The 27,899-nt window shown below is 46.2% G+C and overlaps 1 protein-coding gene across 5 annotated transcripts in view; it reads right to left on the bottom strand.

Annotated features, from left to right (window-relative positions):
• Positions 1–27,899, bottom strand: part of LOC147020545 (leucine-rich repeat and fibronectin type-III domain-containing protein 4-like) — a 365,929-nt gene that overhangs the window by 139,152 nt on the left and 198,878 nt on the right. For all 5 annotated transcript variants that reach the window (XR_015061869.1, XM_085895970.1, XM_085895972.1 and 2 more), the window contains one exon: positions 27,450–27,691. Coding sequence is in view for 4 of the 5 variants with exons in the window: in XM_085895970.1 (XP_085752096.1) it covers positions 27,450–27,691 (242 nt within the window). In the remaining variant the exon portion in view is untranslated. The remainder of the gene's footprint in view (positions 1–27,449; positions 27,692–27,899) is intronic.

Here is a 27,899-nt window from a genome sequence, read left to right as displayed (position 1 = left end):
CAGCAATGCTCTGCACAGAGTATGGTCCCAATGGATGGATGGATGGATGGATGGATAGATGGATGGCAGCTGGTAGTACCCCACGAATAGCACCAGACCTGTTGTGTTCAGCATTGACACCGTTTTTTAATCAGTAGCATATAATTAGTGAATGCTTTCCCCTGTTTCACATTCAATCTCTACTCATGTCTTCAGCACACTATGTTATATTCCTTCATCCTGTTTCGATTTATGTCCATAGGATAAAAACATACTTTATTAACTACATGCAGTGGAAAATTATAAGAAAAGAAAATTTGATTTTTGTGGCCATTTAAGTACTCGTCAATAGGTGTAGCCTGTAGGAATGACCCTGATGCGGTCGAGAAATGAGCAGCTCCACCTCCTTAAAATAAAAAGGTTGGAACAACATAAGCCTTATGCTGTTAGAATGCCTATGATCTGGCTTCCTATGCTGATCCTATATAAAACTGAGGATATAGGGGTGGTAGGCAAACTGCTGTTGCCTTAAAACTAGCTCGCTTCAACTGGCCTTCATGTTGAGGCTGGAGCACTGAGCCAGCAACCCATTATTGGAAAAAAACAAAGCACTTAAAAGTGAAAGAAACAACCACAAGTCAAGATTATTTCTCCCAGCTTGCAGGAGAGGATTTCCACTCACATAGTCCTATCTATGCAACTTCTGGTTAAAGCTCAAGGGAAGCCATGTGTCTGAAAAATTGAATCCTAACGACTTGAATGAGCGACATGCATTGCATCCTGCAATGTGTACAATTTGTATAGTAGCGCAATGTTTATGCAAGTGCTTTGTGAATTTAACAACTGCAGATTGAACGTAGTAGCATTGAATGAAAACACAACTCCAGAATGTATGTGTTCTTCCAGTAACCCCCTCCGAGTTAAACTCCCAAAATCCAACCTCACAGCACACCTCAACTCTTTTATGCCTCACTTCTCCTATTTGTGGAGCCACCTTCCGGTGGCTGTTTCATCGCACCCTTTCTTTTAGGGCTTCAAGCAGGTGGTGCACCACCATCTCATGTCACCTCCCTTTCCCCAACCGCAATGCGTTCTAACCCCATTAGCCTTTCCGAAGGTAACTCAACCTACTTACTTACAAGTTGCAGTGTTTCCTCTCCACCTTCCTCTCTTTTGCTGTTCGTCCATTCCCTTGCTTATTTTGTTGAACGGTTGCCCCGCTGTCCTTCTCGCAGTTTGTTTCCTTGAAACGTACCCTCATTCACCTCCCTATTCCAGGAGCCTCAATCTAGTATAAAAAATCCTGCACCAAGGTCAGAGCATCCGCTCTGAGTCTGGGAGGTCGGTGGTTGAACCCTGGCCAAGTCATACCGACGACCTTAAAAATGTAATGTGCTGCTTCCTTGCTTGACACAGCATTTAAAAGGATAGAGCTTGGACAACCAACGCCAGGAAGGCAATGGCAAACTACTCCATATTTGCCAAGAAACTGCTTCAGCAGCACCAACGCTCTGTAAAGAGTACGGTACATCAACATCAAAAAAAACAAGATACATCCAGAGAGAGGAACAGCTTCAGAGATTGTTGAATCTGAAACGATGGTAAACAGAGAAGTTAACAACCATGGATGCTGCTAGTCTATAAACATAATTCTGCATGTTCACATGATCAGGATGTTTTTCCCCATGTGGCAAACTAAGACATAAAGGCACCCTCTCCCATTTTGCTTCCATGTTCTATAACAAATCAGGTTCTGGAAATCTCTGCTGGAGGCATGAACCATGATTGATATGGGATCGAATGAGGACCCTCAACATCAGTGTACAACAACTGTACAGCCTGCTATGAGCCAAGCATAGACCTTGTCTGGACTTACTTGTTGGGGCTTGTAATACTAATATATCTGTGTGATTGCATTGCAGACGTAAAGGCAACACATGGTGCGGCCTGGTGTGTGTCCACTTTGCAGTATATTCTGCAACAGTGAAGGTGCAGTGAAACCAAGCGCAATGTATTATTGATGAAAACCACATTTGCTCGAACTGAAATATTCGACCCGGTCATAGATTCCACGTTTCACATCGAATATACCACCAGTGTCCACCGAAGCTTGAATGAGAGCCATGAGGAAAAAGAAATCTCATTCTTGGTAGATGTAAACTCTTTTGGGAGTATAAATAATTAAGAAAGAAGAATAAGACGAAGAGATTTTTGCCAAACCAACATGGTTGTGATTGTTGAGTTTGGAAATGAGTGCAGACGACCTGATTGGAGAAGGTATTGATAATTAATGAAAAGGATTACTTGAACCCATCTCTGGTTCAAAACCAGTGAATCGTTAAATGTATACAAAGCAGGTTTTTTTCAACACAAGCCCAAGTTCCTTCCTTCCTACGAGGTGTGTGTGTGTGTGTGTGTGTGTGTGTGTGTGTGTGTGTGTGTGTGTGTGTGTGTGTGTGTGTGTGTGTGTGTGTGTGTGTGTGTGTGTGTGTGTGTGTGTGTGTGTGTAACATGCGTGGGCCTCATTCTGGGTTCATCATCCTCTTTGTTGACCAGTGTTGTATAACAATTGTAAGCATACAGAGATCTCCAAATCCGAAAAATCTTTATTTTACATTCGACGTTGTACAAAATAAAAATTTCCCTTTTTTTTTTTTTTTAAAAAAAAAGGCCTTTTTTATTTATTTCACCCAAAAATGTAAAAACGAAATTGCTTTGATTAAGCAATGAGATAGATCTCCTTTTTAAAGAGAAGAATCAGCCAAAGACATGACGTAAGACAAGTCTCGTATCGAATCTTATTATATATAAATTATGAGCCACTGTTGCCCTTCAGAACAGGATGTACTGTGTTCGCCACACAGAGATGGGAATAATGATCTTTTGAAAGGCACTTTGTGTCCTTCATTAACCTGATTTATCTATGATCCCCCAACCCCCATAATCTCTCTTTATATGTCAAAATCTCTATCTCTATCCTCAAAGCTCACCATTACTTCCCTTATCCAACCCCAATCATGCTATCATGATACAGTCATGCCAACAACAATATATAACCAGAAATGACAGAGATGGCTGGAATCATGCTGTGCACAACAACCCACTGCTCAGATATGGCCTTTTGTACATCCGTACAATAACATTAGCAACATTGTTTAGGAAATCCACCCCAAACTATCCCCTCATCAGCTTTGAAAGGTTACTGCTTCCATAATGTTAGTGGTCTGACAGATGTGGACACCATGACTCCAGGTTACATTGTTTACTGTCTTAGAGTGTAGTTGATGTGTAAGCCGCCACTCTCCACTTGGCCTATAAACAAATTAATGCACCCAAGTGTTTGAATGCCACATGTGAACAGCAACCTTCACCTAGTAAGGGAACCATAACATCATGTAAGCTTCAGAAGTTTCTTGTCCATGTTGACACTTCCACCACAACTGGGCCCAATGGTATTGGTGCTTCCTCATACTACTTCAACCCGATCCTCCACTCTTTCCTTGTTTGTTCTTTAGCTCTTTCTCAGATGGTCATCTGCCTCATCATGAAAAGCTAACATCACTTTTATTCACAATGTCGGGGGTTGGAGATACGCACATCTCGGGGGTTTCCTTCCCTTTGGTGCATGTATGTTGTTCGTGACGACGGACTCAGCACGTTCTCTTGCGACTGCAATCCATGGTTTGAGCTTCACGAGTCTGAACAACGTACAGGTCAGCTAACACTCAAATAGGATCTTTGTCAGTTTGTGTCTGTGACTTCTGAGTGGCATAACGTTTTTGAAACTTGTATTTCAAATAAACAGATACAAAGTCAAACGAAGAAGTTCACCATTACATACAATGCCCAACTCCGATTCCCGCGTTGAGTTATTTCCGCCACCAAGTGTCCCAGTCCTGCCAACACAACTCACGTGTGTTCACCTTGTCCTTCAGGGCTGTCGATCCTTCGATTCCCGTCGTGGTGTCCTCTCATATGCTGGCCCGTCCACAAGGATTATTTAAAGAGCTCAAAGGAATTGTTTCATCATACACAATCTTAATGAGTTTTAATCAACCTGATTATGATTGTCCCTACGCGTTAACAACCACGCTGAACATTAACACTCATCGATCACGGGAACAATCAAACACAGGGCTCGTCACATGTCACCCATCTCTCTACACCTCCTTGTCGCGGGTTTATATAGTATCACAGAACAACCCCGTGCCTTCCAGCAAATGCGATTCTCGTCCATCCTATAAGATTCATCTGAGAACGTTCCAGCACCTTGACGAATCTCACCAGGCAGTTTACAGTACAATATTGTCATCTACAGTCAAAAATATCGTATTACATCAAGCATTTTATATTACAATTCAGCGATCCGTGACAATCAAAACTTACAACATGTAACCATCAATTTTAATCGTTCATTTACAGGCAGTTACTCATGCTTTCATCCGCAGCCTGATGGAGTACTGCTCTCCCCTCAGGCCTGGAGCTTCTGCCTCACCTTTCTCAGCTTCACGCTGTGGAAACCAAGGCATTTAGGATCATTGGTATTTCCCGTGGTGAGGCTGAGTCTTTGGGCCTCTCACTCTCTCACCAGAGGAAGGTCGGTGGTCTTTCTGTCGATACCATCTCCTCTCCGGTCTTGCAACCCCTGCTCTGTCTGCGATATGTCCCCCCCCTCCCCTCCCCATAATTCTGCAGGGCGCTCACAGTCCACCAGCAACCAGCTTCTGGTAAAACTCGCAAAATCACAAATTACTGCTCACCTTCACTCTTTCATTCCTCTTTTTCCCCGCCTTTGGAATTAACCCCCACACTCGTCAATCCCATTCTTCCCTCCAGGTCTCCAAAACAGCTGTTCACCACCACCTCTTATCTTCTCCCATCCAAAACTACAATCTTTTCTACCCCTGTTAATCTACCCCAAACCCACCTCCTTCAAATTCCCTGCCTTCCTTCCCAAAAGTTCCCTGTCGTGTAAGGTCCTGAAAGTTCCTATGGTGTCCATCTTGTATTCCCCATGTTCCCCACCCATCCCTCTACTTCCACAGATCTCCAAATGTCTCTGTTCCCCACTGTTTGTCCTTCCCTCTCCTGCCCCTCTTGTCTCCTGCCCCACTTGTTGTGCGTTGTGTGTTAGCTCTCATTCGAGCCTTGACAATGTATACAAAAAAAAATGCTTACAACATCTAGCTTTTAAGTGACACACAATAAGTGTTCAAAATCTGATCCAGTCAACGACAAACTGATCAGTCTTCTCCCCATATTAAGCAAAGTGATGAAACGTCATTCTTACAAGCCTCAGTTCTTATCTCTACTCCAATCGTTTAATCTCCTTATCCAGATATTCTACCACTTACAGGTTGTTTCTTTTAACTCAAAAATGGATGGGTGTATGACATGTCAAATGAGAGGTCAGGGACATCTCTCTGGACATCTCCTGAGCCTTCAATGTCATTGGTACCGAGCATTACTTCCTAAGCTGTCTGCCAATGTTATTCAGTGGGTTCTTATTGAGTGGTAATTCTGATTTTATGTGCAATCAGAAACAACGGGTTGCTCTTGATGGTATTATGTCTCGTGATCTTTCTGTTGTGGCTGGTGGGTCCTAAGATAAACTATATTCGTGGTCCACATCAGTGACCTCTCCACTTCCCTGGAAAATCCTCTTAACCATTTAGCTGATGACTCCATCCTGTGCAGAGCTGTATACCATACTTCTGAGAGGTATGGTGCCACCTATCTATCTCTGTGGATTGGCAGAAAAATAAATAATTGTTCAGCTAACTGGAACATGTCTTATGAACATGTAGGAAAGTCACAAGCTCTCACAATGGCCCTCCATCAGGATCAGTTGTTGAACTACAGTTTACTTCTCTTGCGAAACATTGGAACAAGTATTATCCCTGGAGTTCCAAGGCCTCACTATCTGATAAAACTGTCTTCGGTAGTCCATATCTTCAAACCGGTCTCTTTGGCTGGCCATCATCTTGCTATTGTTCACAAAACCAAGCTTATTCTGATTCATGTAGAGTTCAGCACAGTGTACAAGGCCTTCATCCAAGCTACTGGAGAGCAAGGATCCCCATTTGCTCTCTTGGAGACGGTCAAGTCCAAGGCTTTTCCTCTTATTTGCACCTCCTGGCAGGATCCTGAATCCCATCATCCCATGCTTTACGCCAACCACAGGCAGGTTCATGAACTCTCAGGTTGTTGTTGACTTACTTCTGGCCTCACTCAAACCACCCTCTTTTCCCTTTGTCCATCCATAGCCTCCCCTCTCTCCCCCATTTCACATGCACTATTCCACCTTTTAAAATCAGAACTACAGTAGATGCCTCATCATTACCATCAACACCTCATGCCTTCTAACACACCTACCTCCAACATTTTCTCAGCTCTTGCTGACCTACTTCGCCGCCTTAAATATTTTTCTCCCTCCTCCACTCCTGCCATTCGACTACTTCTTGTTATGATGTCTGTGTAGTTCTGTCTGTCTATTCTCCTTGTACCCCCCTGCCAGTCTCTAAGGCTAGTGTTGCTGTCTGTCATTGAGCTGTCTGTCCAAGACCCACCTATCAATGAATTATATAATTATAAATTAAAATATTAAAATGCATATTTATTTAAATATACACGTCAGTTGTACTATTTTGCCTGATGGCTTAATGGTTAAGGTGGCTGGCTAAAGATGTTAGGGTCTTGAGTTTGAGCCCTTGTTTTTCACCATTGAAATAACATCAGGTGGGTTGACTCAGCCTGTCATCCTTCCGAGGTTGGCAAAATGAGTGCCTACTTACTGGCAACAGAAGGCACTGCATTAGCAGCACAGCTGCACTCCCAGTAATGATGCAACCAGCAGCTACAGGCTGCCTCCGAAATAATAATAGTATTACAAATAAAGTTGTACTATGTTGGTATGAGTATGTTATTGATAGGACCTTTTGAACACCGCATGTACATTTTTGAAACTACCTCTTCCCTTACCATTTGTTATCTATCTATAATCCAAGCAATGTGTGTGTGTGTGTGTGTGTGTGTGTGTGTGTGTGTGTGTGTGTGTGTGTGTGTGTGTGTGTGTGTGACCGCTGTTTCGATCTAATTGAAACTTCCCAGGTATATTGCTGGGGACCTGAGTATGTGCCTTTTCAAGGTTTGATATTAATCGGATAAGTGGTTTACCAAGTTATGGCCATTTATTTACCAAACCAATGACAGGACACGTTGCTGCGTAGGCATGGCTGATGGGGAAGGGGCACCTTAGTTACCAATGACAGGACGCGTTGCTTGGCGTTTTGCACCCACAGTATGTCTCTTCTATCTATCTATAATTCCAGCAATCTCTGTTTGTTTGCCTTTCAAAAGGTTTGAAATTAATCGGACAAGTGGTTCCCAAGTTATGGCCAAGTTAGAGCGCGTTCCCCATTACGGGTTACAACGTACGGACTTCCGGATCGTGATGACTTACTGTATTCTAATAATTTCTCGATTTCTTATACGCATTTATAGATAAACACAATGCCCCAATCCAGTCGTCATTTGCGAGAGCGAAGGAACGGCCTGTTTGGTTGTTGTTTCTGGTACGCGGTTTGAAAAAAAAAATTTTTTTGCATGTATGGGCATGCATTTGTTACCAATAATTTACACAAGCTGCAGGGAATTCACAATGCAGTGAAAGCAAACAAATCACTCATATCATCTCAAGAGGTTCAACATCATCTGTGCCAATCCATGAATTTCTACATCAACCTTCTCACGATGGCTCATCACTAACCCAAAGTGGGGAAGAGGAAGAGGGTGCCTCACACATCAGAATCATTACTTGCTACCCAGTAGCAGACTGCCCACACTTCACCAACATAAATGGACTTAATGAACCGTGGGATAACGGCTCACATGCCTCGCCCCAGCAGCTGCAGGAGTATTTTCGAACAGCGCTGTGCCACCAGCTTAATGTCTATTTCAAGGTCATAATGCCAAGGTCGGCACAGATAAACCAGTTGAATTAGAGGCAAAGAAGATCAGAGAGAGTCAGTCAGTCAGTCAGTCAGTCAGTCAGTCAGTCAGTCTCTCTCTCTCTCTCTCTCTCTCTCTCTCTCTCTCTCTCTCTCTCTCTCTCTCTCTCTCTCTCTCTCTCTCTCTCTCTCTCTCTCTCTCCTTCCAATGTATTGACTATTGACTTGTACCAGGTTTGTGACATTGAAGCTTCAGTCACTATTATGTGAAATGTCATGATTTGTTGCTAATCATTTCCTGCACACCAGAGAAATAGCAAACTTGGAAAAATGCAAAAGCATTACTTTGCAAAAACAAAATCTACACAAATAAATGTTGATGTGTGTGTGTCTGTGTGTGTGTCTGTGTGTGTGTCTGTGTGTGTGTCTGTGTGTGTGTCTGTGTGTGTGTCTGTGTGTGTGTTTGTGTCAGTGTGTGTGTGTGTGTGTCTGTGTGTGTGTCTGTGTGTGTGTTTGTGTCAGTGTGTGTGTGTGTGTCTCCTCCATAACTACAAAACCATAAAACTTTGCATGCCCACCAAGAAAACTCCAAGGAAGTGCAAGAGTGAAAATTGGGTGTTTGGGTTAATTAGAACACACATTTTGAAAATAATTAACGGCCTTATTTAATTGTATCCTTCATCAGGCGATCCTTGGCCACCTCGCTCTCTGGGGTCTTAAGACGTTTCCTGGGTAACCTCGCGGAGGGTCTGAAGCCGCCATGTTTTTTGGCCTGCTCAACCTTACCCTGATTTGGAACAGGCCGCAACGATTTCTTAACGATAAAGTTTTTTTTGTCTTCACTTTCGTCACTCATATTATCGAATGCCCGTTCATCATAGCTACGAATCACTCTTTTGTAAGTGCTATAGTTTTCAAATTAGGAGGTTGGAGCGATTTCATACATTATATGAGATGATTTTCCACGATCAACTCTCACGGACTATTTAAAGTATATCATCGAAATGTTGTTTCGGTTGTGAGGATCAGATATCGGGCAGCCAAAATAAGTGTCAAAATATGTTGTGAAATCTGATTATTTAAAGAAATCACGATTCTTATAACTAAGCCGATATACCTATTTACTTTAAGCAAGCAAGGCTATGTTCTCTCCTCCATACATGCACAAGAAAATGTGAAATTTCCAAAGCATTAAACTTATCTTTTTCTACTGTTTGGAGAATTATATTGAGTGAACAACAAATTTAGCAATGTGCTAAAATTAACCAGCTTCATTGAGCTGCATGATTTAATGCATTCACTGCTTGATATCGCGCCCTGTCCCCCAGAGGGACTGCTTATCCATAGCGTCTGCCAGATCTGTGTCTATATTTTCCGAGGTTTCGCGAGGTGCTCCACGGGGAATCAAAGCAAATGTGGTAAAAAACGGACGGTTGTAAAGAAAAGTTATAACATTTGCATGGATCCCAAACTGATGCACCACGTGACACGTGCACAGAGGAGCTGGCAAAATGGTGGATTTTATGCAATGTTTATTTTACAGGCGAATTAACTTTGCGATGTCTCCATGGTTGTTCTGCATTAATCAGCATTTGTGGATAAAGTCATTTTATTTCATTAATTCATTTTATTTCATTAACTGCTGTGTGTGTGGTGAAGACCAGCTTTAAAGTTAAAGGGATCCTTTATGGTATGCAGTGACAGCCTGGCCAAGCGTAACTTATCAACCATTAAATTGGAGTGCTTGCATGAGTGCTTAAGCCACTTGCCGAGTGCCCGTTGTCGATAGAGGTACCACACTACGTCATTCTGAATGAAATGTTCACTCACTGCGGGCGCTTTTACTGTGCCGCGTCATTCAGAGCAAGTGGTTCATGCCCCCATCACCCTGAGCGAGTGGTTCGTGCTCCGTCACCCTGAGTAAGGGGTTCGTACTCCATAATCCTGAGCGAGTGGTCCGTGCTCCATCACCCTGAGCGAGTGGTTCGTGCTCCGGCATCCTGAGCGAGTGGTCCATGCTCCATCACCCTGAGGGAGTGGTTCATGCTCCATCACCCTGAGGGAGTGGTTCATGCTCCATCACCCTGAGCGAGTGGTCCATGCTCCATCACCCTGATGGAGTGGTTCATGCTCCATCACCCTGAGGGAGTGGTCCATGCTCCATAACCCTGAGGGAGTGGTCCATGCTCCGTCACCCTGAGGAAGTGGTCCATGCTCCGTCACCCTGAGGGAGTGGTTCATGCTCCATCACCATGAGGGAGTGGTTCATGCTCCATCACCCTGAGGGAGTGGTTCATGCTCCATCACCCTGAGGGAGTGGTCCATGCTCCATCACCCTGAGCGAGTGGTCCATGCTCCATCACCCTGAGGGAGTGGTTCATGCTCCATCACCCTGAGGGAGTGGTTCATGCTCCATCACCCTGAGGGAGTGGTTCATGCTCCATCACCCTGAGGGAGTGGTTCATGCTCCATCACCCTGAGGGAGTGGTTCATGCTCCATCACCCTGAGGGAGTGGTTCATGCTCCATCACCCTGAGGGAGTGGTTCATGCTCCATCACCCTGAGGGAGTGGTTCATGCTCCATCACCCCGAGGGAGTGGTTCATGCTCCATCACCCCGAGGGAGTGGTTCATGCTCCATCACCCCGAGGGAGTGGTTCATGCTCCATCACCCCGAGGGAGTGGTTCATGCTCCATCACCCCGAGGGAGTGGTTCATGCTCCATCACCCCGAGGGAGTGGTTCGTGCTCTGGCATCCTGAGGGAGTGGTTCATCCTCCATCACCCTGAGAGAGTAGTTTCTGCTCCGTCATCCTGAGTGAGTTGTGAAATAACACCTGATATGATATCCGAGCCGTTTGCCAGATTAATGTGCTTTCTAAATTACTGAGCCAAATCTTTTCCCATCTGTCAAAAACAGCTGTTTGTAAAGAATAATGTTTGTGAACATATCCCTGAAACGTCAACATCAATGCAACGTCGTTTTTTGGAGAACGCTACTCAAGGTTTTGGGGTTGTATACAGTATGTACTGTAGTGGGTAATCACACTGACTACAACCTGCCAATTCCTGAAAAATTGTTGATATCTGCCAAGCATGTGTGTGTGTGTGTGTGTGTGTGTGTGTGTGTGTGTGTGTGTGTGTGTGTGTGTGTGTGTGTGTGTGTGTGTGTGTGTCCATAAAGCATAACATATTCTCTCTGCTAACTCCCCTACCCCCACCCCTCTCTCTCTCTCTCTCTCTCTCTCTCTCTCTCTCTCTCTCTCTCTCTCTCTCTCTCTCTCTCTCTCTCTCTCTCTCTCTCTCTCTCTCTCTCTCTCTCTCTCTCTCTCTCTCTGTTCCATCCCTGCTCTACCTTGCTCTACTCTACTACAGTGCAGCAGCCTCCTGCCATATCTCCTCTCTCACTCTCCTCTCCCCCTCTCCCTGTCTCTGTCTGTCTCTGTCTCTGAACATATCTGGACGGTGGTTATGTTTGGACAGTGTTTGTCTCCGAAAGTATCCAGGCAAGGTTTGTCTCCGGACGTGTCCTGGCAAGGTTTGTCTCCGGACGTGTCCTGGCGCTGTTTATGTCTGGATGGGAGTTTGTCTCTGGCCATGTCCGAGCAGTGTTTGTCTCCAGCAAGCTTGGCTCCAGACGCGTCTGGGTGGTGTTTGTCTCCAGATGTGTTTGGGCGGTATTTATGTCTGGATGGGAGTGTCTCCAGATGGGAGTTTGTCTCTGGACCATGTTCATGGGATGACCAGTAGAAAATGGATTTCAGACATTATTTTGTTTCCATCTTCACTGTTATTCTCTGCAGAATCATTTTGATGAAACAGTATGAATCATAATTAATGCTCCGCCACACGTCTTCCTTCCCTTCCTCTCACCTCACACTGTCTTCCCTTCCCCCACTCCTCCTCACTCCCCCTCCGTCCTCTCTCCTTTCCCCTCCACGTCTTCTCTCACCCCACCCCTCTTTCCCTCTTCCCCCCTCTTTTTCTCCCTCCCCCTTTAGTATTAGTGTCAGCAAAGTGACGGGTGGTATTTGCTTGTGGTAAATAAAGAAGGAAAGTAAGCATGCCTATTCAGGGAAAGCAGAATAACAGAAGTTGAATTAAATTCAATGTTTCAAGGCTTCCTTTGGTCCAATAATCCTGTTCAAAACGTGCGATGGACAACATTCTATAGGCCGTAGCGTCTTGTGCATCAATCATTCTACCCCCTCCCTTGTCCACGTCATTCCTTCCTTCACCAATGACCCTCGTGCTGAACCACCTAAAGCAGACATTGTATATTCAGTGGAAATTTTCAATAATCGTCCAAGCAGGATGAAGCGCCACTGATGATTTGGGTTTACGCCACGGATGACATCACAGCAGAAGCCCTCATTTCTTGGTGGGTCCACTTACTTCTTAATGGTGCTGCCACCACCTGCACTGTTAGCATTTTCTTCTGACCTTGCAGAAGCCGGATAACAGCCTTGACAGTTATACAGGAGCAGCTAAAAAAAAGTAAATCCGACGTTTCCAATCTTGTAGGCTCATTTTACAAAAAGCAAGCAATTTCATAATCTGCGTCGTTAACCCCCAACGTGGAATTAAAAGCCTAATTCCAAATCCCATGTCTTACACAAATTCCTTCAGCCCATTGTAATACCCTGATCCTTCAAATTACATGTGCAAGAATCCTATTAGATACTGCTATGGAATAAAAAAACGAATGGCGGAAAGAGAACACTTCCCTGGACCAAATCGGCCGACACAGCAATAAGTGAAAAAGCAGGGTTCACTTACCACTTTGGCACAGGTTAAGGGGTCTCGACACATGAGCTCTTATCTTGGAGTGGCTCGCACCGTCCACAAGAAAATACTACCGAGACTCCATATAACTGGAACGACAAATGCTTCTCTCCTAATGCTCCCTCCCATTTAACTGTCAGGTATTATAAGTTATAACCTCTAACTCTGGGGATGGAGTAGCCACGTAAGCCCACACATACCCAGTTTTGAGCAAAAGCATCATGGTCTGCAAGCATACACTTTTCTTCAGCTTCTCTGTCATTACCTCCATCACTGAAGGTGAAGGAGGTTATGTTTTCACCCCTTTCTGTCTGTTTCTCAGTTTGTCTGTTTGGGTGCAGGATATCTCAAAAAGTTGTTGACGGATCCGGATGAAATTTTTTGGACAGGTTTGGTGTGTAACATGGACGAATAGATTTTGGTGAAGATCCGGATCTGGCTACTATAATTTTTTAAGTGATTCTTAACAATTGAGAGATAGGGTTAAACCGATATATAGCACGATATCTCAAAAAGTTGTGGATGGATTCGGATGAAGCTTGGTGGACACGTTGGGTGTGTGACAAGGAAGAAAGTATTAGATTTTAGTGAAGATCCGAATCCGGATCTGGATATGAGAATTATTTAATTTTTAAAGTGATTCTTCACAGTTGAGAGATAAGGCCAAAAACGAGAAATAGCACGATATTTCACAAATGTATTGGGCCAGATATGTTCTCGTGGATCAGGCATTACGTGGTGGAGATATGCGCTCCACCGAGTGCCCTTCTAGTTTAAAAAGCCATTAAATTATTTGTAAATGACCCTGAACCAGTGCTGGATTAACCATCAGGCAGACAAGCCATGTGCCTTAGGGCCAGCCAAAAATTCGGGCCAAAAATTATTTTCACATTAAATATTTGTCTTTTTTTGTATTAAATATTTTGTTCTTGAAGCAGTTCATCTTTTGTCTGGGGTCCATTTCCATGAGCCCGAGATCTAATTTAAAATTTTCAGGCCATTCTCTAAAATTTCAAAATGTGCCTTCGGGCCAGCCGAGGCTTAATCTGGCACTGCCCTGAACAGATCACCATTTTACCAAAGGAGCATGTTGTAAGTTCGGATGGAATTTGGCCCGAGAGGAGCTTTTCTTGAAAACTTGGAATGTCCAGAGCTGTGGCAGTCAACTCAATGGCGAGATCAGCAACATTGGAATAGCAGCAGGATGCATATTAGTGTGAGGGGAATATGTGGATCAGGGTATAGACATGAAAGGGTAAATAGCCGTGAACCCCCACTCAGTGCAAACAGGGCTTCTCTTCAGGTTCCCTAGTTCAGTAAAATAGACAGGCATCATGACCAGAATGGAGGAAAGGGTGCTTAGAAACATAAAGGAAAGTAGCATTGTATGATCGCAATGACGAGATACGAGACGCAGGTTTGAGAGCGAACCAGGAAAGAAACAGAAGGTTTGGAATAAAGAAGGGGTCTTGGAGGGAGGCATTTGTGAAGTACAGTAAAGGCGAAAAGGAGATAACTTCAACCTGTGCTCCCAGAATGATAAACCACATATTAGATGGGGATATTAAACAGGCCAAATAAATGGTTTGAGATAAAAATCAAAAGAAATCTTGCAGAGGAAAAAGCCTTTTGGCCCATTACTCATTTACCACACCCTGACACTCTTTGGAGAAGAACATTTTCTCCGAAACGAATACCACGTAATCAAAAAGTAAGGTGTCAGTTGAAGAAAATAAAAGTTGCCAGTAGAATCTTATCGGAGTAGTTTCTGTTGTTCTTTTTTTCGGTTTCCAAGCCAGTATGGCTGGAAGGCTATTTGATTTGCAGCGACTTATTCATTATTACTCGCATTGAACCTGTCACTTCGCTGATGGTAGTTGAACAACATAACTTGTATATGTTACAGTACAGTAAGTAATACAGTTTATTGACAGTCAATATTTGAAAAAAAAATACATATTTCAGAAATATTTTGTATACTGCGAACAACCCAGCGTTAATTTTACTAATACCGCACACTTACTCGCCAAAAGCCAAGATTATGAGTAGCAGTTTTATATTCCGAGGAATCGGACGTCACGCCGGCTTTTTTTTTTTTTTTTTTTTTCAATTTGCAGAATGCAATTCTTATCGAGTCATGAATTTTTATTATTTCGTATGCAGCCAATGGCCGCTGGTTGCATCATTGCTGTGAGCCTGGCTGTGCTGCTGATGCAATGCCCCCTGTTTATAGTAAGCTGGTACTCATTTTTCCAACCTCAGAAGGATGACAGACTGAGTCAACCCACCTGATGTTATGTAACGGAACGACAGGTGCTCAAACTCAAGACGCTAAGATTTTCAGACAGCCATCTTAACCGTTAAGCTAAAACCAAGCTTTGAATTAATGAATAATACACCACCATAAAGGCCCAGCCGAGCGCTAAACATCCCAGATGTAAAGCCGTCTTACTACAACGCCATCTTCCTGAATCCGTCATTCCGACGCGAACAGGGCAAAAGCAGAATACATTAGTAACTATAACCGTACTCGGCAGAGCGCATACCTCCATCAGGCTGAACTGTTTACGCTTTGTATCCCACTGATAGGCCAGATCTGCATGCGGACCTGAAACAAATTCTCATCAATTCATCGTTGTCATACACCCAACCTGTCCACCAAGTTTTGTCCAAATCAGTCCATAACGTTTTGAGGTATCATGCTGTATATCGTTTTTGGCCCCATCCTCTCAATGGTGAAGAATCACTTGAAGAATTCTCGAATCCAGATCTGGATCTTCACCAAAATCGAATCCTTTTGTCCTTGTCAGACACCAAACCTCTCCACCAAATTTCATCTGAATCCGTTGCAATGTTTTGAGATATCATGTTCACGCAGAATATGTACCGTCCCAGTGGAGAGAAGTCAACATCTGCCAGATCTTCAAGAGGGGGAAAAAAAAAGCTGAACTGGATAACTGCAGCGGAGTGTCAAGAACCAGTGTACCCTTGCACGGTTCTTGAAGACATTGTGTATTCACACATCATGAGCCATCCAGAGGAGCAGGAGATACTTGCAGACAAACAACTTGACTTTTGGGCCAAATTCTTCACAAGGACTAAACTGGTATTGGGGATGCATGACATCACTAGCAGCATTGATAAGGGGGAATCGGTCCACATAGCTTTCCTCGACATGAGAGACTTTTCATCGAACTATGAGGACAAGCAATTGGCATTCAAGGATCCATTCTGAAATGGTTAAGACACGTCCTGACCTGTGTAATGGCTCCTGCTCAGAATCAACACCAATTTGCTCAGGAGTTCGGAAGGGAACTGTAATGGGACCACTAGACTTCCTTGCATGAACGATCTGACAGACAAACTACACAGCACAGTTAGACAGTTTGCTGATGATTGTGTGATCTACACTCTCAGAAAAATCAACGAAAGACAATAACACCTGAGAAGGTTCACAGAGTGGCATGACAGATAGTCAATGTCCTTCAACTCAACCAACTGTATTTTAATGAAGATCTCCAAGAAGAAAAAAGCATTTGATAGGAATTACACCTTTTGTGGCCATCCCTTTCAGGAAGTATCCTCAGACACATACCTGGGAGTCAAAATAGACAACAAACTGAGATGGAATGCACAAATCACAAGAGTAACATCCAAAGTCAGTAAGGTACAAGGCTTCCTGAAACAGAACCTCCAGTCAACCCCAAGGAAAGATAAAGAGCAAGTGTACACAAATGCCAGTTCGACCAACCCTGGAGTACACCAGTCCTGCATAGGATCCGTACCACAAGGGAGACAACCAGAAGAACAGCTGGAACTCTGCAATAACCGTTATTTAGCACACCTGGGACAAAAGGTTCTCTTGACCACAAAATGAACTCTTTCGCTGAATCCACAGCATAGGCACACAGATGCCACCAAATGCCCTTTTCCTTCCACCGTTTAGCCCACTCACTGTACAGTTTTCCACTCGAATTTTGAAAGGTAATTGTAATGATAATGATGACTAAGATGCTGAACTTTGGGGGTGAAATGCACATAATTGGACTTTTTCCTTTTATTGAATACAAAGGCAAAACAATACGCTTGCTTGATGGTTAGACAAAGGTAATAATGAAGCTAATGGTGTAAAGATCGGCAAGGTAATCAGCCTGCAAACACTGCTCCAGCTTCGGAACATAAATACAATAGTACGACATTTTCCTCCTCGTCTCAATGAGAGGAATCTAATTACCTTCAGCACCAAAGGTGGACGGAGGTTATGCTTTCACCCCTGTTGGTCTGTTTGCCTGTCTGTGAGTAGGATATCTCAAAAACTTGTGGACAGATTTGGACAAAATTTGGTGGACACGTTGGGTGTGTGACCTGGACGAATTCATTTGGACAAAATTTGGTGGACACGTTGGGTGAGTGACAAGGACGAATTCATTTGGACAAAATTTGGTGGACACGTTGGGTGTGTGACAAGGACGAATTCATTCGATTTTGGTGAAGATGTGGATCTGGATATGAGATTTAATTACATTTTCTAAGTGAGTCTTCACCATTGAGAGATGGGGCAAAAACCGACATGCAGTATCGCATTGTGTATTGCTATTTCAAAAAGCTATGGATAAATTTTTTAAAAGTTTGTATGCACTGCACAACAAAATTGTGCAATGCATAGATAGACATAACAAACATATATATATATATATATATATATATATATATATATATATATATATATATATATATATATATATATATATATATATATATATATATATATATATATATATATATATATGTATATATATATATATATATATATATGTATATATATATATATATATATATATATATATATATATATATATATATATATATATATATATATATATATATATATATATATATACATACATACATACATATATCATCATCATCATCTGATCGAGCGTACTCGGGCATTTTGCTTCTCGATGGCAGAAATAATCTACAGTGGTTGCCAGTCCTATTGTAGATTGCGGTGTTCGCTTGAACCGGTCTCCCCCCCCCCCCCCCAAGGCGGAGTGCACTTCATACCGTTCTGCAAGTATATTAGCAGTCGCTAATTCGTGCCTCATCTACCCACTGCCATAGATGATTTTCTGACCTCAAATGGCTCAATTATCCCAGCAAGCTGGTACTCAATTTGCCGGCCTCAGAAGGATGACAGGCTGAGTCAACCCCCTGGTGTGTATTAATTCAGTGGCCAACGGGGCTTGAACTCAGGACCCTTGGATCCCAAGCCGCTACCCTAACCACTGAGCCAACACCAGGATATATATATATATATATATATATATATATATATATATATATATATATATATATATATATATATATATATATATATATATATATATATATAGTATATAGCTCTTCCTAACCACTGTCACTGACTGCCTGACTGACTAATATTAAAGATCGGTCCTTCCTGAAAGCTGAACGTACTGGGGAACATCCTGAACATCCAGGGGTGACGTATAAAGCTGAAATTTTTAACGCTGATGAACATTGAAACCAGTACACCGGAAAAAAAAAATCACAGAATCGTCGGACAATGTCCACGAATGAAAATATAAGGAAATGAAAAAAATAATAATAAATGAAAAAAAATGCAGGTGAGTGACCCGAGACAATGGGGAAGCATGGAAATTTTGTGTGCCAACGGACATTGAAGCCGATACACCAGGAAAAAAAAATCACAGAACCATTAGAAAGCATCTGTAAATGAAAATTTCAATAAATTATGTGAAAAATGTAAAATAAATAAATGAAAAAATCAAATGCAAGTGAGCGACCCAAGACAATGGGGAAGCACAGTTTGTATGCTTACATAATGTGTCAGCACACCCTGCCAGTATGTTCATTGTACATATATATATATATATATATATATATATATATATATATATATATATCTATATATATATATATATATATATATATATATATATATATATATATATATATATATATTGTTGTGGTTACCAGATTCGTAAACCACCATTCAGGTCCCTTAGGTGAGGTATCTCGGTAAGTGCATGTGTAGTTAGGCCCAAACCCGTTGTCTAGTGGGAATACATGTCATTTATACGTGCTGCGACTCTTCAGGATAGCCGTTTTTCTTTTACTATCTTTATTTTGGACCAACCGCCATGATCACAACCACGACAACAACCACCAACCACAACGCCGCTTCACCACAACCGCCACGACCTTTACCGTCACAACTCGCCACCATCGCATCACCGTCATCTCGCGCCACTCATGGGCACCGATGCTGGACTCGTGTAGGGCGCACGTTGAACAGCGTGTACAAAACCACGGATTTTCTGCTTCAAAAACGGATCAAAAACGACACACGCCCACTTTTTGCCGTCAATCGGTGAGCGAGGGCGCACTGGCTGCCCCCAGGGCGATCGATATATGCAAATTTGTGGATCGCCTTCACGCCCACTTTTTCTCGGGCCAATGGGGAGCGAGCAGGTGAAGGTCAAGGGAGGGGGTCAAAGGCGAAGTTACGGGGGGATAAAAGGACGGTGTTCGTCAGTCAAAAAAGGAGAACGAGAACGAAAAGGGGAGAACGAGAACGAGAAGGAGTCGGAACGGAGAGAAGGAGAACAAAAAGGAGAACGAGAACGAGAAGGAGTCGGAGAAGAGAGAGAAGAGTGTGGAAGTCTGGAGCCCGAAGCCTGCAGTGGCTGGAGAAGCTGAAGAGAGTCGGACGAGGGGGTGCTCGCGTCGGTGCCAGGAGCTGCAACACCCGAGGGAGGCCGGCAGCGCGACCTGGCCGAGGTGGAGACGCACACCAGGGATAATAAAGATCCTCTATACCCCGAGCATCAGCAACCCCCTCCTGTTTCCCCCCGCGCTGAGATAGTGCGACCAAGGGGGCCCCGTTCCCACCCCCTGCCAGGCACTGTCCGCGAGGCCCGCGGGTTGCGGGGCCATCGCCGCTCCGCGTCTCATCACCAGACGGGTAGGCCCGACCCGGTCTCGGCCTCAGGCCTGCCTCATCCTTGAGGGTATTTCTTTTCCTTGGTTTTGGGTATGTGTTGTCGGCGCCGTCTGTGAAGTAGAATTGTATAAGTGTTGCCGTGTGCTCGGTAGTCGGTATTAGCTCTGCACTGTGTTTTCACTCTTATGTTTGCTTTTTGTGTAAATGGAATTGTGTTTTCTTTTTTTTGTGTGCATTTGGTGGAATTGTATTTGTGTGCTTTCCGTTCGTCGCGAATAAATGTGCTTTATTGTTGAACTGTTCTGCCGTTTCGCTTCGTCTTTTCCTCCATTGAATCCCCATCTTGCTTCACGTAAAGGGTTGGTAGTGGGCTGAATACGCCCGATAATTAATCGAACCGTCGAGGTCAACGATAACACCGCTCGGTTATTCTGATAGTACGGAACGGGTCGCAAGTGGCCCGTGTCCGAAGTCGACCTGCGGCAGGTGCGATCGCCCGGTCTACCCTCCGCGTGGGTACTTAGGTAGTTCGAATTTGGCGAGCAACCCCATCCCACGCGGGGCTGATTGGCTCGATCGCGGTGAGACCGAAAGGGCCACCCGTGACTGGTTCCCGGCGTTAGTCCGAGAGGGTCACGACTGGATTGTCCGTCCGGTGGGCGACGTGCCGCGATTCGAGTTACGTGGCCGTCGCACGCCGGCGGGCGCGCCAACCGCAACACTGGTGTCAGGAGTGGCACACAAATTCATCGCCCTCCTCTCGGCACTGGTATCGGAGAACAGGAAAACGGGCTCTCCTGTCTCCGGCTAAATTCACGGGAATCGGTCCAGGGGTGAGAGAAGCGACCCCCGATTCCCTCCAAATTACGAGCGAGCGAAATTAACCCTTCACGAGAAGCAAGATGGGCGTCTCCAAGGCGAGCGGGAGCGGGGGGTATTAGAAATGTATATGTGTAATAATGTAGAGTCCATGGTCCAGGATGGAATCCCCGAGCAGGAAATGTTGATTGTGCAGGAACACGGACTCGCCCAACTGAACCCAGGGCCCGAGGTGGGTGCGGCAGCGGCCGCGGTGTATGACACCTTCCCCCCCCTCTCCACCAAGACCCTTCCCCAACCCCTGCCGAAACGGTTCACTCAAGCGCACCCGACGTGGCCCAGCTATGCGCCATGCTGGCGGCAATGACAAATGAAATAAAAACTAAAATGAAAAACATGAACAAGCAAATGAATGAAGTGAAAACGACGATGGAAGCGAATACACAACAAATAAACGAAAAGATGGATACAAAAATAAACGGAATGGAAGCAAACATGAAGGAAGAAATGAAAAAGTTCCAGGGTGAGACGCAGAACATGGGCCGATGCCTGCAGGCGGGCATGAAGGCCGTGACAAAGGAAATAATAGTGGAGACAAGGGAGGTAAAGGGTGAAGAGTTGGCAGAGACACGGGAGATAGAAAAAATAGAGGAAAGACTACACGAGGAAGACGGGGTAAGTGACGCACACACACACACAGAGGTAGTGGAGGATAATGGGCGTGAGCTGGCGGACTGGGCAGAGACCCAGTGCGAGCACCTGGGTGCCCTCCTCCAGGCCCCAGGGGCGGGAGTATTCCCCCTTGAGGCGAGTCACGACCAGGCGAGTTCGGTCGTGCTTGCGAGGTTGAGGGAGGGGTGCTGTGGACGGGTGCACGGAGAGCTTGGGGGTATAGAGGCCCCGGAGACCCTTGTGGGGACACGAATCCCCAGTGTGGTTGTCCCTGTGTGTGTGGTGCAAGGTGTGAGTGCGTCCCCGTGTGTGGAAGCGACCCCGTGTGTGAGTGGTGCGGTAGCGATGGTGCCGGAGTGTGTGCTTCCCAGCACGCCGAGTGTGGATGAGGCACCGCGGTTAAGTGCCCCCGCGTGTATGAGTGAGGCACCGCGCGTGAGTTCCCCCGCGTGTGTGAGTAGTATGGTTTGTGTGAGTGGTGAGGCACCGTGCGTGAGTGAACGGCCGTGTGCAAGGTCGCTGTGTGCAAGGGAGACCGTGTGTGTGAGAGAGCGGTATGTGAGGGAGATGTCGGTTGGCATGCGGGAGCACGCAGCCGCGTCTCCCGGTGTGAATGTGATGGAGTGGACTGTGTGCGTCGTGACACGCAGGTGTGCGTGTGTGGAATGGAGACGGAGACGGCGACAGAGGAGAGAAAGCCGGGTAGCGGCTGTAGCTATTTCGGGGACCGTGCCGGGTTCACCCAGCAGTGAGCACGCGGTCCGTGCTGTGCAACGCACGAGACCACCACGTGCTCGCTTGCGAGAGTGAAGTCCCGGTCCGGAAACGCACGCGGTGGATTTGCCGATCCCGCGGACGGACAAAGTTTAGGCAGGTAAATGGATTTGGACCGGACGGGTTCTCCACGCGATCGTGTGTGTTAAGCTCCAACGGGCAAAGCACATGTGTTCGCGTGGGGAACCCCTCGAGACGTGGGGCTTGTTTTTTTTTATGCGCATGGTGACGTCATGGCTGCACGTGGGGTTGGAATCCGGCAGGAGGGGTATCTCTGCCGGATGGTCCCGTCCAAGGAGGGACGAGGAACACGTGCAGCTGCATGACGTCACGGGCAGGTGCAAAGTGCGCGAGCTCTGAGTTGCCGCGCAGGTGCTGCGCATGGAAAAAAAAAAAAGCAAGCCTCACTTTCGGGTGTACAGGATTCCTGGGCAAGGGGTGAAAGACCCCCTTACCCTGGGCACAGGATGGAAACTAGTTAGGGGGAAGGGTTAGCTTAGCTAGACCGACTTCATGGGGCAGGGGTAAGTCCTCATGGAGTCCGTGGAATGGATTAGTTAGAGGGATTGTAGCCAGATTTAGGTTGGGAAATAAAATGAATTTTTGAGTTAGGAGACAGAGACAGACTGGTGAGTGTGTAGAGGGGACGTAGTTTAGCTACGTAGTGTTAAAAGGAACGTGCTGTAGTTTAAGGGACGACGTGGGAGCACGAGTTAGTTAGGGGAAGTAGTTAGAAGGATGGCAGAGTTCAGTGGTGTGGGTGTTGAAGAGTTGGTGGGTTGTGAGGTGAGTGTGAGTACATGATGAGTGAGTGAGGCCAGCGGGTCTGTGTGAGTGGAGCGAATGGGGAATGCATGGTGCGATGAGTGATTGGGGGGAGGAGTGACTCCCGCCCAAGGGTCCCCCGGGGTCAGTGTAGAGTGAGTTAGCTGGGTTAGTCAAATTAACAAAAATGGAGGTCGTTTTGTTGTTGGTGGGAATGTAGGCTCGAGACCCATTTGGAGGGGTGCAGGAGCCCTGTTGACGGGCTTGGGAGCGTGGCTGCAAAGGTGAGTATCGCTGGAGTGGGTACCCCGGGCATCAGGTCGGCCGCGAGGCCATGGGCCCATGGGGGGCAGGATAAGTAGTGGGCACGGGTGCGCCTGCTTGGTGCGGGGGCCCGGGCGCCATTAGCCGCGTGGGCAGTGTTGTGGGCACGGGTGACCCTCGGAAAGGGGCCCGGGAGGCCGGCCTGCCACGTGTGCGTTTCCAGGGAGGTGCCATGGGGGCACTCCCGGTGTTAGGGAGCTGGTAGGCTCGGAGGCAGTGTAGTGCCCGGGGTGCCATAGCGGGAGATTCGGCAGAGGGTCGTGCCTGCCAGAGAGAGCCACGTGTCCCAGCCAGGAGACCGTGTGAGGGCACGGAGAGAAAATTGGGGGCGAGGCCCGAAATTGTGAGGACACCAACACAGGCGACGGGAATCTGGGTTGTTAGAACCAATAGTTTAAGCGAGAGGCGCTTGTTGAAAGCCCCGGGGTAGTTTAACAGTTAAATGGTTAGGGTAGATTAGGAGATGTACCCCTCCGCACCATCCATCCCCTCGCTGTCGTTGTGGGCCGCTGGACCCACTTGGTGTTAAGATCGCCGAACTCTGGGGAGGCCATTCTGAGGCTTCGTTGGGCCTCGACACAGGACGTTAGCTCTCCCTTATTCCCCTCCGGGAAGGGAACGTAGGGGTTGGGAGTAGGCTAGGTGACAGGATAGGTTAGCCGAACAAGGACGATAAAGGGGGTTAGGGGACGATTTATAGTGGGGAAGTAAACATAAAAATAAAAAAATAAGTTGGGGCTAAATTGGTTTTTCACAAATTAAGGGAGTGGGTATGTACAGTGACAGGCAAAGGCGATAGGTTGGGAGGGAGACAGGTAGGTAGGTCCGAGCCCGCCTTCCAAGTGGCCAGCACCACCGCACTCCCTCCACCAACCTCCACTGAACGGCAAAGGCTGGCCAGCTTCATCTGCTGGCTGTGTTACTTCAAGGCCTGTGCCGGCAAACTTGATCGGCAGCTGTTGTGTTGCTGCAAGGCCTGTGCCGGCCACTTCGTCTGCAGCTGTGGTACTTCAAGGCCTGTGCCGGCCAGTTCATCTGCCCGCTATGTTTGCCTGCAGCGGCCTTCTTCTGCGGGCTGTGTTTGCCTGCTGCCTTTGCCATGCCATGCCCACTGCCCACGTTCACCAGCCCCGTTCAATTTTTGCTCTGCCCCCCCCCCCTGTTCATTTCCATGTGCGCCAGGATCCGCAAGGCAACAGTTTGCAAGCTGCGAGAACTGCCCTGTTGGCAGCTACAACACGGGCCTGCAGTGGCGGCCCGTGCACCGTGTTTGTGTTCATGCATCCATTCGTTGTGCTCATTGCGTGTGCCACTTGAGCTGGCACGGAGACTGCGTTGTGCAGCCCATGCACCGTTGTGGTTCACTGCGTTCAGTTCAAAAGGGAAGGCCTTGGACTGCGTGTGAGCAGCCAGCCACGTTCCCTGTCACCTGCATTGTTTTGAGCCAGAGACTGCATGCGGGCAGCCTGGCTCCCTGCTAACTGCTTTTCTTTTGCAGAGTTCAGTGATCCTGGGCCATGGTTTAGTGTAAAATTTGTAAGTTAAGGTTAAGATGTACTGTACATATGAGTGCGCCCCCGGCATGTATGTCTTAGCGCCGGCAATTTTATTTAAGTCGTCCGTGTGAGTGAGTTTGTTTAGGTAGTTACGCAGCCCTCAGGTTATTTATTTTGGGGACACGAATACCATGAATGTCGCACTCAGGGATCCGTAGGTAAAGTGTACTAGGGGAAAACTACACATGATGGCACACGAAAATTTGACGACTCGGGACGAGTCTGTAAAAGGGAAGGGGGTAGTGTTGTGGTTACCAGATTCGCAAACCACCATTCAGGTCCCTTAGGTGAGGTATCTCGGTAAGTGCATGTGTAGTTAGGCCCAAACCCGTTGTCTAGTGGGAATACATGTCATTTATACGTGCTGCGACTCTTCAGGATAGCCGTTTTTCTTTTACTATCTTTATTTTGGACCAACCGCCATGATCACAACCACGACAACAACCACCAACCACAACGCCGCTTCACCACAACCGCCACGACCTTTACCGTCACAACTCGCCACCATCGCATCACCGTCATCTCGCGCCACTCATGGGCACCGATGCTGGACTCGTGTAGGGCGCACGTTGAACAGCGTGTACAAAACCACGGATTTTCTGCTTCAAAAACGGATCAAAAACGACACACGCCCACTTTTTGCCGTCCAATCGGTGAGCAAGGGGCGAATTGGCCCCGCCCCCAGGGCGATCGATATATGCAAATTTGTGGATCAAAAAGCCTTCACGCCCACTTTTTCTCGGGCCAATGGGGAGCGAGGTGAAAGATCAAAGGGAGGGGGTCAAAGGCGAAGTTACGGGGGGATAAAAGGACGGTGTTCGTCAGTCAAAAAAGGAGAACGAGAACGAAAAGGGGAGAACGAGAACGAGAAGGAGTCGGAACGGAGAGAAGGAGAACGAAAAGGAGAACGAGAACGAGGAGTCGGAGAAGAGAGAGAAGAGTGTGGAAGTCTGGAGCCCGAAGCCTGCAGTGGCTGGAGAAGCTGAAGAGAGTCGGACGAGGGGGTGCTCGCGTCGGTGCCAGGAGCTGCACGCCCGAGGGAGGCCGGCAGCGCGACCTGGCCGAGGTGGAGACGCACACCAGGGATAATAAAGATCCTCTATACCCCGAGCATCAGCAACCCCCTCCTGTTTCCCCCCGCGCTGAGATAGTGCGACCAAGGGGGCCCCGTTCCCACCCCCTGCCAGGCACTGTCCGCGAGGCCCGCGGGTTGCGGGGCCATCGCCGCTCCGCGTCTCATCACCAGACGGGTAGGCCCGACCCGGTCTCGGCCTCAGGCCTGCCTCATCCTTGAGGGTATTTCTTTTCCTTGGTTTTGGGTATGTGTTGTCGGCGCCGTCTGTGAAGTAGAATTGTATAAGTGTTGCCGTGTGCTCGGTAGTCGGTATTAGCTCTGCACTGTGTTTTCACTCTTATGTTTGCTTTTTGTGTAAATGGAATTGTGTTTTCTTTTTTTTGTGTGCATTTGGTGGAATTGTATTTGTGTGCTTTCCGTTCGTCGCGAATAAATGTGCTTTATTGTTGAACTGTTCTTCCGCTTCGCTTCGTCTTTTCCTCCATTGAATCCCCATCTTGCTTCACGTAAAGGGTTGGTAGTGGGCTGAATACGCCCGATAATTAATCGAACCGTCGAGGTCGACGATAACACCGCTCGGTTATTCTGATAGTACGGAACGGGTCGCTTAAGTGGCCCGTGTCCGAAGTCGACCTGCGGCGAGGTGCGATCGCCCGGTCTACCCTCCGCGTGGGTACTTAGGTAGTTCGAATTTGGCGAGCAACCCTATCCCACGCGGGGGCTGATTGGCTCGATCGCGGTGAGACCGAAAGGGCCACCCGTGACTGGTTCCCGGCGTTAGTCCGAGAGGGTCACGACTGGATTGTCCGTCCGGTGGGCGACGTGCCGCGATTCGAGTTACGTGGCCGTCGCACGCCGGCGGGCGCGAAAACCGCAACAATATATATATATATATATATATATATATATATATATATATATATATATATATATATATATATATTCGTGTAATTATCATATCCCATATATAGAACACCAAAGACAGCCTCGTATTGACTTAGTTGTGTGCCAACACTGCTGACCAACACCACTGGCTGTCTAGGATTTGTCTCACTCACACTGTTCAGAGCATAAGACACCAATTACTGCATAACTGAAATTCTCTGTTGTGAATTAAGGAAATTAGCCAATGTGTTTCGAACATATAACCGAGTACATAAAACACAGGGAAATGCCATTCAACCTATCAAGTCTTTGTTTTAGATGCATTTAATGTGCTTATTCTATGAGCCAGTGCTGTTTTTAAATTTACAATCAACAACCTGGGAACGTAACAACTACATACCTTTTTCTCAGGTCATACATACCATTGATTTTCCCACTGGGATAGTTAAAAAAATTCCAAGGTATTTATGTAATTTGGCCATAAATATGTAAATGGTGCGTCAATGTAATTTGGCCGAGGATGCCTTTGTCATATTCACTTCCAAGCATTCATTTCCACTGCATGTAGTGCTGATGATACAACTGACCCCAAGCAAGGAATTTGATTGAGGCCCCAGCACACAATGGCCTACTCTTTTGAAAGATACATTGGGGATCTTTCACTTCCCTCCCCACCCCCCACCCCGAGCCAGTTTTACATCCCCAGCACCTCCATGACCATTAGTTACTGTCAAGAAATTCATGACCAAATGATATCTTCAAATATTGAAAAAAAATACATCACTCTTTAACAACAAAAAAAATAAAGATAGAGTAACAAAAATGACAACCATCTTCATTGTTGCTGCTACCAACACCATTGGTACACAGTTCTGTTTACCTGTACACGAGAGGCTCATCTGAACTGCAGTTGTAGTGTATTTGGTACATCCGAACTCCCTTGGCAGATGGCACAGGTAACCAAGCCACAACAGCCGAGATTGCTGTCACCTCATTGACCCTTATTGCCTCGACCCCTTTTCTGGTACCCAAATGGCCATTACCATCCCAGCCCACGACACCAGGTTGGGTTGTTGCGGAGCGGCCAATTGTGGACTTTCCAACCCTGCCATTAATGGGGACCTGCGGTGGTAGAAATAAAAGACAGGCCTTAGCATCTGGAAGAAAAAGAAAACAAATAAGGGCAGCATTGTATTATATAACAAGTAAAAAAAATAACGTTTTTTAAAAAATGTAAAAGGATGTTGGGATGATACGCCAAAAGGTATGGTGTGATGGACACAATAAATTATCATATGAAACCATCCCAACATCTTTCAGTGAATAATGG

This window comes from Eptatretus burgeri, chromosome 9 (genome assembly GCF_056783735.1).
Source record: "Eptatretus burgeri isolate ZD-2024b chromosome 9, Ebu_testis_v1, whole genome shotgun sequence".
NCBI lineage: Eukaryota > Metazoa > Chordata > Myxini > Myxiniformes > Myxinidae > Eptatretus > Eptatretus burgeri.
This window is presented reverse-complemented; position numbering and strand designations above follow the sequence as displayed.